At 31.1% G+C, this 18364-nt stretch overlaps 1 protein-coding gene and 1 long non-coding RNA gene across 4 annotated transcripts in view; one reads left to right on the forward strand and one right to left on the reverse strand.

Annotated features, from left to right (window-relative positions):
• Nucleotides 1–16490, forward strand: part of LOC107463759 (multicystatin) — a 19053-nt gene extending 2563 nt beyond the window's left edge. The window contains exons 1-5 of one of the 3 annotated variants that reach the window (XM_016082622.3): nt 14817–14943; nt 15062–15213; nt 15379–15507; nt 15617–15805; nt 16277–16490. In XM_016082622.3, the coding sequence (XP_015938108.1) occupies nt 15082–15213; nt 15379–15507; nt 15617–15805; nt 16277–16318 (492 nt within the window). In that variant the 5' untranslated portion in view covers nt 14817–14943; nt 15062–15081 and the 3' untranslated portion in view covers nt 16319–16490. Of the gene's footprint in view, nt 1–14816; nt 14944–15061; nt 15214–15378; nt 15508–15616; nt 15806–16276 lie in introns of those variants that run through there. The other 2 variants (XM_021130385.2, XM_052253685.1) reach the window with 2 other exon arrangements.
• On the reverse strand, nt 8485–9315 carry LOC127741407 (uncharacterized). The gene is made up of 3 exons (XR_008002402.1): nt 9143–9315; nt 8994–9048; nt 8485–8916 (listed from the first exon to the last, which is right to left on the reverse strand). It is a non-coding gene; the product is annotated as an uncharacterized LOC127741407 (long non-coding RNA).
• Nucleotides 16491–18364: the final 1874 nt, after the last annotated feature.

The raw sequence follows: 18364 nt of genomic DNA on the forward strand, positions 1-18364 counted from the left end.
CCGTCCCCAGGTTTTCGGTGCCTCCGCTTCTTCCTCTTCTCCCTGTCCAAAATCCAGGTAGCTCGGCACGTCGTCCTCATCTTCTTTGGTTTTTGCTTCTGGTTACTGTCTCTTTCTTTTAATTTTGTTCTGGTTACTGGCTCTCTTTAATTTCTGAATGCTCGGTTATTTTTCTTTTAATTTCTGAAAATTTTGTTCAAAATTTCATTTTAATGTTTTGTGATTTTTTGTAATTGCTGGTTGCTGGCTCAGTTTTGTAATTTTGCTCCGGTTATTGGCTCTATTTCAAAATGTACCAATGTTAGCATAATTGATGTTTTGTAAATGATGGTTGATGGCTCTGTTTTGTAATTTTGCTCTGGTTACTGGCTCTGTTTCATAATGTGCCAATGTTAGTGTAATTACTGTTTTGTAATTGCTGGTTGCTGGTTAATGGTTAATCTTTGGTGAAAGGTTTAGTGTGATTAGTACAATGGCGAATGCTTATTGTTGAGTTCAGTTATGGTCTTGTTGATAATTATTTGATTTTTTGCTGTGCTGCTGCTGGTTTTAATTTCGTGAATGATTTATGCTGCATCTCTTGATTTTTCTACTCAAGACACAAGAGGGTGAAAATGAAGGTGAAGATGATCCGATCGAAGCAAATTTGCAACAAGTTCTTATGAATTTTGATGATTGATAAATCTTATTGTTGGCATTTTAATATTTAGATATTCTTTTTGTATTTTAAGAAGATCATATGGATTTGATTGATGATATTTTATGTAATTTTTAAAATTTTAAAAATATTTTAAGATTTATATTAGATTATAATTATATTTTAGGATATTTATTTATAATTTATTTATTATTTTATTCTAAAACGATTTTTTTGGTTGAATTAAACGAATTTTTTTGTTAAATCACCAGTTGAATCGGTTGGATCAATAAACCAGTGATTTAATGATTGATCTGATTTTTAGAATCTTGATCAGAATTCATATTGGTGTATTGTATTTTTAAAAATAATAAAAAGGAACTGTATTTTTAAAATATAAAAAAAGATAATTCTCTGTCGGCAAATTCATTTTTTTTAAACTAAAAAATAAAATAAAAAATGACTCGGCGAATTCACTTCTAAATTTTTGGCCTTTATTTGTTCTCATAATTTTAAAAATTACCAACCGTTTTTATTTTTTGAAATTTCACCTCTCAAAAAATCATATAAAATTTTTTTTCTTAGAGTTGCGTATATTTAATATTAAATTTTGTTCTTATACACAATATTCAATCAAGTGTTAGGAATATTTGTTTTGTTTAACATAATATTCTATTAATTCTAACATTTTTGTCACGACAGGAACTTAATTATAAAATTTGATATGATACAGAAACTTAATTAAAAAATTTAGAGATTTAATTAAAAATTTAATAAAATTATAGAGATTAACTGAATAATTAAACCTTAAAAAAATTTATTATAAGCTATAAATTAAAGGTTGACATTAATATACATATAAAAAATTAAAAAATAACTGGAAATATAAATTTTATTTTTCTTGGGACTAATAATTCTGCATGCAGAATTGCAGATTATACCTTTTTTCTTAACTATTAAATTTAAACCTAATGCTGGAATCGAACATAGAAACAGATTTTTCTCACTAATTTGGTTCAACATATAAAGTGTAAATGTGTCTTATAATATTTTATATAATTTTAACATTCGAATTCAAGAACAATAAAAAAGAAATAAAGATTTAAAACAAAAATAGAACATACAGAAAATAGAATTGCATATATTATTGTATTTGGTACACTATAGTTATTAAATAATATAGTTTTCCAAAAAAAAATCAAAATAAAACACTATTAAAGGAGCGAAAAAGAGAACGATCATTTAACTTGGGTAAAATACAGAAATAAATTAAATCTAAAAAAAAGTACACAATTCGTTCAAACCTAAAAATGTTACATAGATTTTTTTAATTTATGTTTTTAAGTAAATTGAACAAGTCTAATTCGATTTAGCAACTCTCATACTAAACTGAATCAGCCTAATTCGAATTACTAAAAAAACATGAAAATCAAAATTGAGTGAGTCGATTTATACATGTATAGAACATATCCTAATAAATCGAATCACTATACATAATTCGATTTATATTAAACTATTATCTTAGAAATTACATCATATTTCTTTACAAAGAATTAACCTTAGGATATCTTATTAATTACACAATAGTATTTATATACAAAATTATCTATTAATATTCAATAGATAATATAGTTAGAATATTAGCAAATAAACTAACTAGTTATAACTCAAATTACATAATTTTTTCATACTTATTTAAGAGGTGGCGAATTCGAGTCTTATTGGCAAATAAGATATAATAAATATGAATATTGTACTAATAATTAGTATTAAATTTCTAATAAAAAAATCAAAATATTAGTAATAAAATTCATATTACCCATTAACATTATGTACTCCTGATGTACTCTTACTATAATTAATTATCATTAATATTAAACTAATAAAAAAATTATCTAAGTAATGATTAATATAAAAATTTTGATTTTTTAATTTAATATTTTTTATTTTTATAAAAAATGAAAATAATATAATTTTATTTTTTATTTTAAATTTTCAACCAAATTCTAAAAACTGAAAAACATATAAAATCCAAAAATAAAAGATTCGAACCGAATGCGATGTAGGAATAAAAGTGGGTAAAAATGTGAGGTTTAGCTTCCCATACCCACCATCCCCCAATCTATCTCCAAAAATTCTTTACAACATAATACTCTTCCAATCCGCCTCCAACCGGCTTGGTAACACGCCCAACAATCAAAACCACATGTCTCATCCAGTCACCCTATCTCATGTAAATCAGATGGATCATCTAGACTAACATATATGTCATTCTACAGGATGACAAAATAAAAATCAGCCATCTAAAATAATAAAAATATTTTGTACAATAAAAAATAATAATCAAATAAAAATCAGCCATCCAAAATAATAAAAATATTTTGTACAATAAAAAATAATAATCAGGGTCTAAATTTTCGAATTCAAGTATTACCACTTACCATCACATCAGCAACTATGGACTGATTTTCAATTCTTTCCACATATCTTTTAGAGTCACTGGTCTAAGGGTTTCAAACTTAAACATTAACTGTATATATATAAATATAAAGAGTATGTATAAGATTATATAACATGTAAAAAATATCAAATTAATACCTCTACTAATTGAGTTAGGTTGCCATTTTCCTACAAATGAGCATTTCTCCTCAATCGTGCACTTCATGTACCCACTTTAAAAGCATATAACTTGAAGTTCCATAACAATCTTTAAGATCCAATACAGTAACTCTTAGATGCTCCAGACATCTTGGATCATTTTTCAGCGGTTCAACTTCTTGATCAGTTAAATAGTTATTCATTAAATTTTATGGGGCGTAGGCCTCCCAAAAGGTAACGGAGGCGTGCAAAGGTTTTCTCGGGTCAGACGGAGATTGGCCCTCGAGTGCAAAGGCAGAAGAGAGCTTGACTGCAAGACCCACCCGTCGAGTAGAGACGAAAGTCGGCCTTAGTGATCTGACGGTGCCGAGTGGAAGGGCCGTGGCTCAACGGATAAAAGTCACTCTAAGGATAACAGGCTGATCTTTTAATGGTGAAATAATTATGTTCTAAAATAATTATAACACATTTCTAAAAACCCGCAACTGTCATAATCTGTTCTAAACTATTCAAGCTGTCATATATTGATAATTTGGTAAACTAGAAGGAATTGAGAGAGGGAGAAAAATAAGTTTTTCTCATTTTAAAAAGAATGAAAAATCTCTTAAAGAATATTCGTTGAGTTATTACACCTTATATATTATGTACTCTTTTATGTACTCCCACTAAAAAAATTACAAATAAACCTACATCTATTATTGATAAAAAAATCTAAAAATAACACCCAACAACAACCTAATTTTTTAAAAAAAATATATATTTAGATTAATATTATTTCACTGTCTTCACAGATGATCTAATAAATATATACTTTTTATTTATATTAAAATAGGTAAAAAATCACAAAAGTTAGAAAATAATCTAATTTTTTTGATTAGTTAATTAATTTTAATTAACACATTTTTATATACTCTAATAACATTGACTAGTTAATTAATTTTTATTACTATTATATTGATCTCCCTTAATTTTGAATCTATCCTCAATTCTAAAAATATAAAAATATGTGTATAATGAACTAATATGTTATAGGTAATTTAGGGTGATTAACAACAATAACAAAAGTATTAATTCTGTTCTTATAAAAAAGTTGAAAGCTTCTAATTATAATTTTTATTCCTATTGTAAAACTAAAATTAAGAAAATAGTAGTTCTCTATCAATTTTCACATTATAATTAAGTATAAGATTTTATCATATTCACACTGATTTCTGGTCCTGTTCCAAAAGTCTCTCAGCCAATGTCCTGTCACAAAGTAAAAGTGTTGAAAAAATAAAGTAAAAATTCTATAGAATAAATTTTTAAATTTTTAAATATAGGATAATTTTAGTTATTTTTTTTCTTTTGTGAGACTAAATCTATTTTTTTGGGAGTGTATTCTTGTACTCTTGTGCGTTTACCCTAATCAGATTTTGAGGTTAATTTTGAGTGAGAGAGTATAGTTACCAAAGTGAGAGATAAGAGAAAAACAGAATTCCCATTTTTATGCAAAGCAGTAAATTTTAAATGACAGTTTCTCGATCATTCACCGTTGGATCGGCTTAAAATTTAAACTGAGTGTTTCCCTCATCTTGTTCTTCATTCTGGTCGGTGAAGATGTTAATGAGAGATTTTCAATGGGAGAAATTGGCTTCGCAAGAGAGAAAATAGGTTTCCCATTTTTACACAGAGCAATAATATTTGAACAGCAGTTTCTCATTATTTCACCATTGGATCGATGTAGAATTTGGACTTCAGATTCTTCTCATTTTTTTCTTCATTCTGAACAGAGAAGATTTCAATTGGTAGTCTGCAGAGAGAGAAATAGGCTTCGAATATCAGTTCTGTTTTTGGGTATTTTTCACCTTCTTGCTTCTCATTTGTAAGTTTTGGTGCTTTGATGATTTGGTTGGTTATATTCACGTTTTTGTATTTTGTTTGAGACTCTCTTGTACCTCATTTGATTATAGTGAATCTATTTCATTGGTTTGGACGAATCATGGTTTTTACCTCTCATATTAAGGGGGTTTTCCACGTTAAAATCTCAGTGTGTTCTTGTTATTACGTTACTTGCTATATTTGCTTGTTCATAATTGCTGTCATATTGTGTTGTGAGTACTTCTATATTGTTCTTGTATTCGATATTTATGTTGTTTCCGCTGCTAGGCTCTTTCATACTGGCATCAGAGCTTGTTGGTATTTTTCTAGACTTGTGATTTTGTGAATAATGGAAGCTAATACTAATACTAGCAAGATGATTACTCTTAATAGTCCTAATTATGATTTGTGAAAGTCAAAGATGGAATATTTGCTTTATGTCAAGAATTTTCATCAACCAGTTTTTGGTACAGAGAAGCCTAATGATAAATTTGATGACGATTGGACTTTGTTGCATAGACAAGTTTGTGGATATATTAGGCAGTGGATTGCCGATAATGTATTGAACCATATTATTAGAGAGACACATGCTTGGACCCTTTGGATTAAACTTAAACAGTTATATGCTCGAAAAAACTGGGAATAACAAGATGTTTTTTATCAAGCAGTTGTTGGCTTTGAAGTATATAGATGGGACATCAATGACAGATCACTTGAATAACTTCCAAGAAATTATGAATCAGTTATCTTCCATGGGTATCAAGTTTGATGAAGAGGTTCAAGGATTGTTACTTCTTAGCTCCTTACTAGACTCGTGGGAAATTCTCAGAATGTCATTGTCCAATTCTACTCCGGATTGTGTAATCTCTATGGATCTTGCCAAGAGTAGTGTTTTGAATAAAGAAATGAGAAGAAAGTCATAAGGTACATCGACTACACATTCAGATGTTCTTGTTTCTGAGTCTAGGCAAAAGTCAAGGTCCTAAAAGTAGATATCAAAGCAGAAGCAAGTCTTGAGGAAAGTATAAAAATATTGAGTGTCATCATTGTGGTCAAAAGGAACATGTAAAGAAATTTTGTTGGTAGCTAAAGAAGGAGAAGCCCAGGCACGTAAAGACAAGAGCACAAATAAAGATGATGGTAGCAATGAAGATAAGGTTAATGCAACTCATGATGATTTTCTTCTTGTTGAGGAGTTTGAATTTGTTAACCTTATTGATAATAGCACTAGTTGGGTGATTGATAGTGGTGCTTCTATTCATGTTACATCTAGGAGGGATATGTTTACGTCTTATACTCCTGGTGATTTTGGTGATGTGAAAATGACCCATCAAGGTGTTGTAAAATGTGTCGGTGTTGGACAAGTTTGCTTAGAAACCTTCAACTGTACCAAGTTGACTTTGAAGAGTGTGAAGCATGTTCCAGATATTCGGTTGAACTTACTTTCTGTTGGTAAGTTCTGTGATGAAGACTTGGATAGCTCATTCTCTCGTAATAGTTGGAAGCTCACCACAGGTTCCATGGTTGTTGCTAGAGGTACACGACATTCTACTCTTAATTTAACTCCAGCAAATATTGTGAAAGATGTTGTTAATGCTGCTGAGTTTGCTGATGGAATTGATTTATGGCATAAGAAATTATGTCATATTAGTGAGAAAGTCATGAATATGTTATCCACGAGGAATCTTTTATCTGGTTGCAAGCTTGCTTTGCAAAAGTGCAACCATTGCTTTGCTGGAAAACAAAACAAGGTTTCTTTCAAGAGCTATCCACATTCAAGGAAGCCGAAGATACTTGACTTGGTGCATTCTGATGTATGTGGGCCAATGAAGACAAGAAAACTTGGAAGGTCTATCTATTTTGTAACCTTTATTGATGATCATTCTAGAAAATTATGGGTTTATACTTTGAAAACCAAAGATCAAGTTTTGAATGTGTTCAAGTAATTTCAAGCTTATGTTGAAAGAAAAACTGGATAGAAGTTGAAATGCATTCGTACTGATAATGGTAGTGAGTACTCAGGTCCATTTGATGCTTATTATAAAGAGTATGGTATAAGACATTAGAAGACTCCTCCGAAGACTCCTCGGTTGAATGGCTTGGCTGAAAGGATGAACAGAACATTGGTTGAAAGAGTTAGGTGCTTATTGTCACTGTCTAGATTGGAAAAATCCTTTTGGGGTGAAGTTTTGAGCATTACTGTTGTTCATGTCTTGAATTGGACACCATGTGTTCCTTTGTAATTTGAAGTGCCAGAGAAGGTCTAGTTAGGTAAAGATATTTCTTATGATCATTTAAGAGTATTTAGATGTAAATCCTTTATTCATATTCCTAAAGATGAGAGATCCAAACTTGATGTAAAGACTAGCCAGTGTATTTTTATTGGCTATGGCATGGATGAGTTTGGTTACAAGTTTTATGATTCTGTTAGCAAGAAGGTGATTCGGAGTAGAGATGTTGTCTTTGTTAAAGACCAAATATTGAAGGATATTGATAATGCGGAAAAACCAATGGTTCAGCCTAGTGATGATTTTTCTGACTTGGATATTACTCTTTTTATGCCTATGGTGGAAGATGGTAGAATTGAAACTTAAAATAATGAGCATGATACAGGTGCAGGTGAAGATGGACCAATTGATCCGATACTTGATGAAGTTGGTGATAATGATTAAGATGAACAACCAGTTTTAAAAATTCCTGCAAATGCACTCAGAAGGTCTACAAGAGAGAGGAAGCCTTCATCAAGGTATTTTTCACATGAAACAACAGCAGCATACGATATCTAAAATTTCATATAAAATTCAAATTAAATCCAATAACCTTCAAAATTAATATGGTTCAACTTAGCATATCCAGGTTTCTTTTCCAATTAGTTTCAGGTTGATACCATTTTTAATGAAGGAGTTATGTAACTTGGAAGTTGAGTAACTTTCTGCAGAATTCTGTTTTAAAAGCCAATGAACATGTCATCTTCCAAGTCCCATAACTCACTCATTAAAACATGGACAGTCCTGAAATTTAAATCACATCTACTAAACATAACTAATTTTCACCTCCAACTGGTTGCATCTGAATATCCATCCATAATCAGAAGTTATAAACTCTCAAAATTGTTGATCTAAGAAAACAGAATTTGGCTTTTATTGCATAATGCGTCGTATTTCAAAAATTCATATGTTTAAAACCACAAGTCCAACCATTCTGAAATTTTACGACATTAAAATAATAGAACTAAAGCTTTATTTAAAATTGGTTCTATTTCAAAATTCATTTTGAAACATTCGCAGTAGAGTCAATAAGTTACTGCTGTTCTAAAATGCAGTAAAATCAGATTCCATGACTACAATTTAAAAATTCACCATAAATCATATATTTAATGAAAAAATCCCAAATTCTCCAGTTCAGTTCCAAATATTTTAAAATTTAACAAGGACTTAGCTCCACGCAATTCCGATCATCACAGAATTAGTTACAGCATATGCAATACCACCACAACACAACTCTACATCCTGATTAACAACACCAACCATAATCCATTAATATATACCAACATCATCACAAGCCAACCATTTAATATATTTTAACCTTTTCAACTTAACCTATGGCTTTCTAGCCTATGTTTTCACAACACCTTAAATGTTAAACGCGCGAAACCTAAATCATACATTGGCCGATCACCGCGCTTAGACCAAGGCAGCCACACAAACACAATCACAGCCCCTCACAAGCTTGAGAAACCAACCCAAATCTTGGCTCCAATCACCAACAAGCTTCCATATGCTCCCAATTTAATTTCAATGCACAAGTATCTACTTAATTCACACCTAATTCATATACATGTTCCAATTTTAGATTTCTCATAATAAGTACAAGATTGGGCTAGGGTCTAAGTTGTCCTTACCGTGTCCACACGTATAACAACTCAAGCTCAATAAGCTCCGCAAGCTAAATTAAACCTAAAACACCAAATTATACAAAATCTCAACACCAAAGCCTAATAAATTCAGAACTAGAAATGAGAAAATTGAGGAAAAAATGTGGCTTTCTTACCTTACAATGTTATGGGCTTTGTAGAGCTCGACGCCGCGGTCGCGTAGCCGCAAACGGATCGTCAATCGGAGCTCGAAGCGAAAAGTTATGTAGATTTGAATGAAATTAAGGGTTTTGGAATCTTCAACATGTTCCTCCCCATTTTGGCTCTGTCCAGCGTGTTCTACATGCTGAATGGAAATGAAATGAGCTTCAGCTCATTATATATAGTGAGTTGGTTAGGTCCACGGGCTCGGTTTGGGTCTGGTTCGACCGGTTCGATCCGTTCGCTTCAATTTTGGGCCAAATTTTTTGAAATTGGTGTTAAAATTCTCATTTTGACAAAGGGCTTGTTTGGGTGAGCTTTTAAGAAAAGATCTTTTTTCGAGTTATCTTTTTTTAAAAGATCTTATAGAGAAGTAAAAGTAATTTTATGTTTGGATATCTCATGTAAAAAGGTCTTTTTATCTATCAATTATGTTTGGGTATAACAATATAAAAGTACTTTTTTGTTTATTTATTACATGAAAAACATCTTTTTTTAAGAAAAAAAGATCTTTTAAAAAAAGATGTAAATTACAGCTTCTCAAAAAAGATCTTTTTTTTATTTTACTAGTGCTTTTACTTTTACTACTAGAAATTTGCCAAACACGTTAAAAAATTAAAAAAGATCTTTTTTCATTGAAAAAATATCTTTTTTTAACAAAATAATGGCGTCCAAACATGCACAAACTTTATCCTATTTTTATATTAGTTTTTCATTTTTAATTCTCCTAATTAAAATTCGAATTATTGACTAATTATTTACCGATTTTAACGGGATTTACACACAACATCATCAAAACCATAAGCAACAATCAGACCACAAAATTCCACAAATAAATAGAATAAGAATAATCTTTATTAGCAATAAAAGATGTTATAAACATTATCATAATAAATACAGAAAATCATTATTGTGATTACATATCCTAAAATCATTTTTTATTTTCAACTTTAAAACCTTGAGATCATAAGAAAACACAGGATGTTACAAGTATTATCACACTAAATGCAGAAAATCACTAAATCAATAAAATAAGAATAATCTTCGTTAGCAACAAAAAAAAACACAAACCCCAAAATTAACAAACACTGCAAATTCCACAAGGACCCATAATTTGTATATTAATGTAAGCATTAATATACAAAGTCACAGCTCATAATCTCAGATAAAATTAATATATATGTGCTACAGCAAAACAGGAAAATGAATCAAAGATACAAAATTTGGATAGTACATATTTGACTAAAATTTCTCCCAAGTTTCTAGTAAATTATCCCTCAATGTATTCTTTAATGTTAACAAGCTACAAAAAGATCCATCAACAAAAAAAATAATGTTAGTAGCTAGAAACTAAGAACCTTAACATGAGTAAACTATACAACAGCAAACAAATAGGGAATGATTCAGAATATGCACCTATAAATTCGTATAAAAATCAACTGAGACAAGATAATTTGGAAAAAAAAAAAGAAAGGAAGGTTGTGGCAGTGGTGGGAGAGGAAGGCTGTGGTGGTGATCTACAAACCATGAGGGGAAGAGGGTTGTGGAGGTGATATGCAAATTGCAAGGGGAGGAGGGTTACAGCGCCATGAATCCCGCCGACAAGAACTATGAGTGTTTATGGATCGAATTCGATCCGCATATCTGTGGTGTTTATTCGAATCCGATCCAAAAATTGCGGATATGGATCCGATCCGCAAGGCTATCGGATCGGATCGGATCAGATCCGCAAATTAATTGGATCGGATTGCGGATTTTGTTTAGGGATCCGCATATCCACGTATCCGCAAAAATAAAAAAATAAATAAGTAAATATTCTTTTTATGTTTTATTTCAACTAATAATTATCATATATGTTGTATTATTTTAATTTATTTTTTAAGAAAAGTATATTTAATAGTATTTTAAGAGTAAACATATTTAAAAGAATAGAAAAAATAAATTTTATTGATATTTTTTAATAAAAATAAGCTTTTAAAAATATTTTTTGTGTTTTGCGGATATCTGATATCCGATTCGATCCGCAAATGTGCAGATCGGATCCAAGCTTAAAAACTGTGGATATTAGATCCAATCTGATTCGATGATTTTAGTGCGGATCGGTTCGAAAGTTTGATCATACCCAATCTGATCTGATTCGTGTTCAACCCTAACAAGAACAGCGAGAAATGATGGCAGGGCTACGAATCACGACGAGGCACTGCGATGGTTGGAGGCAGTGCAAAACGCGAGGGAAGAAGGCACTCTGAAAGGACGACGGCGGCGAGAGTGGTTTGAGTGGGGGTAGGGCGCGATCAAGAGAGGGTTATCGCGATGGAAAAGAGGAGAATACGAAATTATGTATTGGAGGGTTGTTTTATTAATCCTTATAATTCAAAATGGTTATTAATGCTGTTTATTTTTTATTTTTAAAAAAATAAAAAATAATAATTAATTATTGTTGTCAAAAGTTGGCCAATAATCTTTTGGTATCTAATACTTTTCCAAAAAAAATAATAGTCTTGGTAAAGTACCCCGTTTAAAAAAAAAATCAAAATTGAATAGATGTAAAAAATAAAACATTAAATAAAAAAGAATAGCAGGATAGAATTCCTCATAAAAAGGGGAGCTAGAGCAACAACATTCTCCACCAAGAATGCACATCGTACTGAATAAAATAAGGTTGGTATGTAATTAGTATTTAATTAATCCTTCTTGAATGATAACGTGTATATATATCATATCATATCATGCATGGAAAATTTTCATAGCACTCACATATTTGGTTTAATTAAGGGACAATACATGCATGAACCCTTAATTTAGTTACACGGTTGCTACTATATGCCAATAAGAAAGCATAATCCACTTATCAAGGCTACTTTAGTTTGCATTAAATTGAATAAAATTTGGTTCATATAGTTGAAATAACATACATAATAGGTGCATATATAGAAAAGTAGTTTTTCATTCCAGAAAAGTAGAAATATTGTTTAACCGGTACAGAGGAGGAGAACAAAGCTGATTTGAGTAGCACCAGGGATAAAAAAAACACCAAAGACTCAATCTTTTAAAGGTGATGCAACTCTTTTTCTTTTCCCCTCCCCTGCATCCTTTGTTAATTGTTATCTTTATTAGGAAACAAAAATGAGTTTGATGCTCCAATAAGGCTAATTAGTTTATTAACATTTGAGAAACTCTGGTGACAAATTTCCACAGAGAAGAAAAAGGGATCAAGTTGGTTGCAGAGACAATTTTCAAGGAAAATAAGTCATGATTATGAGTCAACTGTGGATGGTTCAACAGCTCCTTTCTTCCTCAATCTTGTAGCCCATGAGATGTGGCCTAATTTTCGCAACAACTTCGAGATTAGCTCATTTATAGTGTTCATGAACTCTCTCATTGACCAGCCTGAGGATGTCAAGGAACTCAGATTAGCTGATATACTTATCAACAAACTAGCCAATGACCTATGAAGCACGGATTCTCTCATGGTGCCGGCGTATCCGTGTCGGACACGAATCTGACGCCGACACCCAGTGGATACTTCAAACGAGCGTATCGGCAGCGTGTCTTCTTGCAGTGCAGAATTTTAGTGGAGCGGTCACGAATCCAACCCGATTCAGATGTTCATGAGACGGATCTTTTTGTTGGACTGCAAATCTTCAATTGATTTTGTGATTTTATGACCCGATTAACCAATTTTTTCTTTCTAATTTTAAAATATTCTAAAATTAAAACAAATCAAAATTTAAAAATAAAATAATTAATTTGGAAGCTTACTTACTCACTAGCTTAGCCGTTCTTGGTACAGAGGTTGAAGACGAACTGAAGAACTACATTGTGTGATGCGTGGTGTTTGCTGATGGAAGCTGTGGTATTTGCAGATGATGAATTTAGAGGAGAAGAAATTAATACATTTTTTGTTAGCGAGATGGCAAGAGTATATTAATTTTTTTTAATAATTGCATAATTTTAAAACTTTTTTATACAATTATATTTACTCTTATATTTACAGTATGATATTTTATTAATTTAATATATTATTTAAATTTTAATTCACAACATATCCTAAATGTGTCGTATCCAATTTTTTATAAAAAGAACGTGTGGACGTATCCGTGTGGTATCATGTCCGTATTGTGTGTCGGTGCTTCCTAGCCAATGACAAAGGAAGTGGCTGATTTGTTTAATAAGATGGATACTATTCTGGTGTCTGAGACGCCTTTTTGGTCGGTGGATTGGACAACCCCCAATCCTAGGTACCCCAATGGATTGGACAACCTCCAATCCTAGGTACCCCAATGGGAGAGGCCTATAACACTTTTTTTTGTGCTCGCCATGGACCATCATTGCCTTACTGGCTGCCACACTTGGCCTTGTTCTTACATTTATCCAAACATGGTTTTCTATCCATCCTAAATTATAACATCACTTAACAAAAGAAGCTGTTATATTTTTTCTTACTTATTACTTGTTCCTTTCTCTCCTTAGCCGAAATGAGTTTGTTTCTAATTTGCTGTAGGATATAATGAATTACGTACTAATCGTAAATTACGATAGGCATAAAATTAATTTAGGATACGAATATAACTTATTAAAAAGTTATATTTATATAATTTTTTTTAAAATATTTTATTTATGTAAATAGCCTTTAACATGAGCATTGCATTTTACACATCATTTGATTCAATATACCTTTTATATTTTATTTATACATTACGAAAAACTGGCTTCGTCCCAAAAAACAATGTCGTAATTCTCGAATCCAAATGTCAAACAAACGGTTTCCAATGTCCGTTTTTGTAGCTATTATCAAAGGACAGGATTGGTTGTTTCATGTGAAAAATAATTTATAAAAGAGCCCAACGTATAAGCCCAATAGACAAGACTTACCTCCATCAATCCAAGGTGACACGCTAAGCTGGCAACGAAATACTAATTAAAGCAGTCGTAGTCATACCAATCTACGCTATGAACGTGATAAAATTTTTCAAGCAGTTTTACAAGAGAATCAATTCAAGAGTAGCGCGATTTTGATAGGCGACATTCGAAAAGGAGAGAGGTATTCATTGGAAGAATTAGAACATAATAACAAAGAGTAAGATTGAAGGGGAATTAAACTTTAAGGACTTAGAAATGCAGAATATAGCTCATCTTGCAAAACAAGTATGAAAAACTTTGAAGAATTCAGATACAATTTGAGTAAAAATCTTACAAACTGTCTATTATTCGGATGGCAATTTCTGGGAGGGACAAGTTGAGAAGAATTCTTTCGTGGATATAGAAAAGCATTTTACATGGACAAAAATTGTTAAGGAAAAAGGGAAAGTGGAGTGTTGAAAATGGTTCGAAAACTAATATATGGAGGGATAATTGGTTAGCTGAAGTAGGTAGAGTGCTGGAGAATAGTAGACAAGATGATGAGAAAGTTGAAGAGATCATTAAAATGAAAAGAAGTTGGAATGAAAACAAAATCAGAAACATGTTTTCCACAGTGACGATGATTGAGGGGGCGGCTCTCTAATTTGAATTCCTCCCAGGGTAAGAGCATGTCATCTTGGAAAGAAATCAAGAATACATAGAGCCAAAAGGAGAAAAAAAAAAAGTGTGGGATACGCAAGTTTGAATGCCGGGTCGGGGTTGGGGCATGGGCTTCTGTTTTCGGTCTGGCCCACATTGGTGGCCCGAGTCCCTGACCAAAAAAGAAATCCAAGGTGACACCAATTCAACAGAATCAGAATCCGATCAAAACCACAATCATCGACCTCTTTGTTCATACGTTCCGGCGAGTCAAGTAAGTACTCCGCATCTCTTCTCCGATCCACATAATTTGTGATTTTGTGCGTCGTTGAATTGAAACTCCGCGTGTTTCTCCTCTGTTTCTGTTATTTATTGATTGATTCTGAAATCAGATTGACCGTTAGAGAGAGAGATGGCTAGTGCTGGAGAAAAAAGAGGAAGAGATGATGTGGATGATAAACTGAATAACACGGTGGGAGTAACTTCTTCTGATGAAGATGACGACGCGATTGCGATTCAGAACCAGCTTTTATGCGTCTCTTTAGTAAGCAACTCACTGAGGCTGAACTTTCTGAGTATTATAGCCGGTCCTTCAGCAGCAATGTGCACACAATTTACCTTTTTTTTTTCTTTTTGTTCTGTTTTATTCCTTTTATATAATATAATAATCTAACCTCTTAGGGTTTTGAAATTTCTACCTTGTTTACAGGGATTCGATGTTCCCGAGTTTGGATATGCATTAGCTGGCGGGATTAGACCCATGAAGCTGGGTGGAAGATATGACGAACTCGTGTGCAATTTTGCTAAGCAAGCCTTGCAAGTCTACAATAACCAAAATGTATTGTCTATCATGGTTTTTGCTTTATTGATATTAGTTTATGTCTATAATCTCGTTAACTAATAATTATTGTTATTATTATTTGTGTTGTTAGTTTGTTACCATGTAGAATGCGAATTTTGAGTTTGATAATCTTGTCAAGGCTAATATCCAAGCTGTTTCCGGCTTTATGTATTACATTACTTTTACTGCACGCTCTGGGGATAATGCGCCTCAAACCTTTTGCACCAAAGTATGGCAAAAAGTAATGAATAAGGGAACAGAAGTTAAGTTTTGTGTGATGGCAACTGTTAAGCAGGTATCTGATCTTTTATGGTGTATCTTGGCATATTGTTTGTTTTAGTTATGATTTTGTTGTTTGTGTGGGGATGCATTTGTATTTCTATAATGTTTTGCTTTGTAATTACTTTATCATACGATTTGCATACATTGTGACTTAGATAATTATTTGTGATTGATAAATCCCTTACATGAGTAATCATAGTTACTGCCTATTATAAAATCATCAATATTTAAGTGATATTGCTTCTATTTTTTTATCTTGTCAAGATATCTCATTTGATTTTAGTATGATCTTCTTGTATATATTGATAATTGTTGACAAATAAAAATTAAATCATGTCATGGCTTCAAGTGTTTCATAGTTTTGATTTAATATTTAAATATTTCCCCCTACTTTTCATGTGATTGGTCTATTTTTCCGCATTTGATTATTTGCATTGGAGTTAATGTTAGCATGCTGAGATTCGATTTTAATTTATTTATACAGGAAGCTGGTACATATATGGAAGAGTCTAAGTCCCTGTTCTAGTTGTGTTTTATGGTTTGCTCCTTCAAGAAGGAAAAAACTCAGATGCTATTATATAATTTTCATACTGATGAAATAGAGTCTAGGTCATGTTCTAGTTGTGTTTTATGGTTTGCTCTTTCAAGAACGAAAACAATCTAAAATGAAATTATATAATTTTAATACTTATGAAACAGATTATAGGTCCCTTATCTTGTGTTTTAAACTTTGGCTATGTTGATCTTTACTATATTGTCCCATAAAAAAACAAGGTTAGAGCCTTTATAAACCTGTTTAGAGCTCTAATTATACACAGGTTTTTTCAAATCCACGACAGTTTTAGCTGATAAATTTTATTGTGATCAGCAGAACTGCTTAGCAGCCTCTACATTCTTTTGCATTCAACTATACATTATTCCTTTGCATATAAAGTTTTCTTCACTTTGAATTCTGCCCCCATCTATTTCCATAGTTGCCTGTGCTTATGTATTCCTTTTCTGGTTCAAGCTCTCTGGTTTCTTCTTCTCATTCTCATTCTAAGCCTTGTATTCGTTCTTCATATCCCTGTTGGTGATTGTCTTGCATTGTTTTGTTTTTTTTTTTTTTCTATTTAAATCCATTATTAGAGAGATTTTTATTTAAAAACACTGTTCATGTTGTGATTTCATCAACGGCATAGAATGAAGAAGAGTAAATAAACTTGATGGTGAATTAGTGATGTTCTTTGTAATTGATGAATGAATATATACAAGTGAATGAGATAATGCTATAGAATATAAATTTTAGCTACCATTATAGTATGTGTACACTAAAATTAATCACCAGTATAAAATATATGTTGAAATATAAAATACATATTAAAAATAAACTAAACTTACAACATATATTTATACACAAATACATGGTGGGGTGACTAAATAATTTTTTCAGAACAAAAATATAAAATAAATTATTTTATTGATGAAAAATAACGATTTCGTTATTTTTAGATCTTAAATTTTAAATTGATATGGAATAGACGAATAGTAAAACCTAGATAGACAAATCCATCATTATTAATTATTATCCTCTTTTGTCCTAAACCAATTATTTATTTTCGAAAAAATGAGATTTATACGTGCTAATATATCCAGTGGCGTGTGATGTTTCATTTAATCTGAATGAAAAAAAAGTTAAAATAAAAAAATTAGTAAACTAATGAAATAATATTTTAATCATTAATAAATTTATAATTTTTATAATGTGTGAGTTCTATTATCCTGATTCAAATATTATCAAAGTATTATTTTATTATATTATCAATTTTTTATTTTAAAAAAGTTTAATCCAAAATAAAATTTGAACTCACATGAGATAAACAACCTTCTAAAGGTTAAATTATATTATCAATTTGACATAATTAATATTTATCAGCCGCTTACCCTATGGATTAGAAGAATCTCAATTTACTTTTAGTAAATAAACTATGAATAAGATAATTAAGTATCAATCCTGCTTTAATTAACAAAATATTGCTTTAACCATGTGAGTCTCGTTGTAAATAAAGCTATGTTTTTACTTTCTTCACCTAAAAGCTAAAAAGGGGAAACTACTACAGAGAGAATTGTAGTGAGTAGTTTTGGATCTACGTTGACTTAAACACATTTACCATCTTAGCTTATCATGGACCACCTTGGTGAATGATTCTATTGGTCTACATTTAAATTTAAATAAATTGGATTTAAATAGTAATTCATACATATTTAGATATTCTAAAACTTAGGACTAAAAAATTAACAATAAGTGTAGCTAGAACTAATGAGAATATTCAAAGGGGTTTGGTTATATATCTTCTATCATAAAGTTGCTAAGTCACGTGCTAATGATATCAAATTATTGTTCCCGTGTTCCTTAATCTTCCTTATCTTATACATGTTCCAAAAAAATTCAAATTTTTTTGAAATGTTTCAATTCAATTGCTTTGTCTTTTACTATTTTAACACACTTCCATGCATCTAGCTACCATAACTAACTCTCTCTTGTGCCTTTGGTGCTATACTGTGTGTATTAACTATTAAGACATTTGAATAT

Source organism: Arachis duranensis, chromosome 9 (genome assembly GCF_000817695.3).
Source record: "Arachis duranensis cultivar V14167 chromosome 9, aradu.V14167.gnm2.J7QH, whole genome shotgun sequence".
NCBI classification, from domain to species: Eukaryota; Viridiplantae; Streptophyta; class Magnoliopsida; order Fabales; family Fabaceae; genus Arachis; species Arachis duranensis.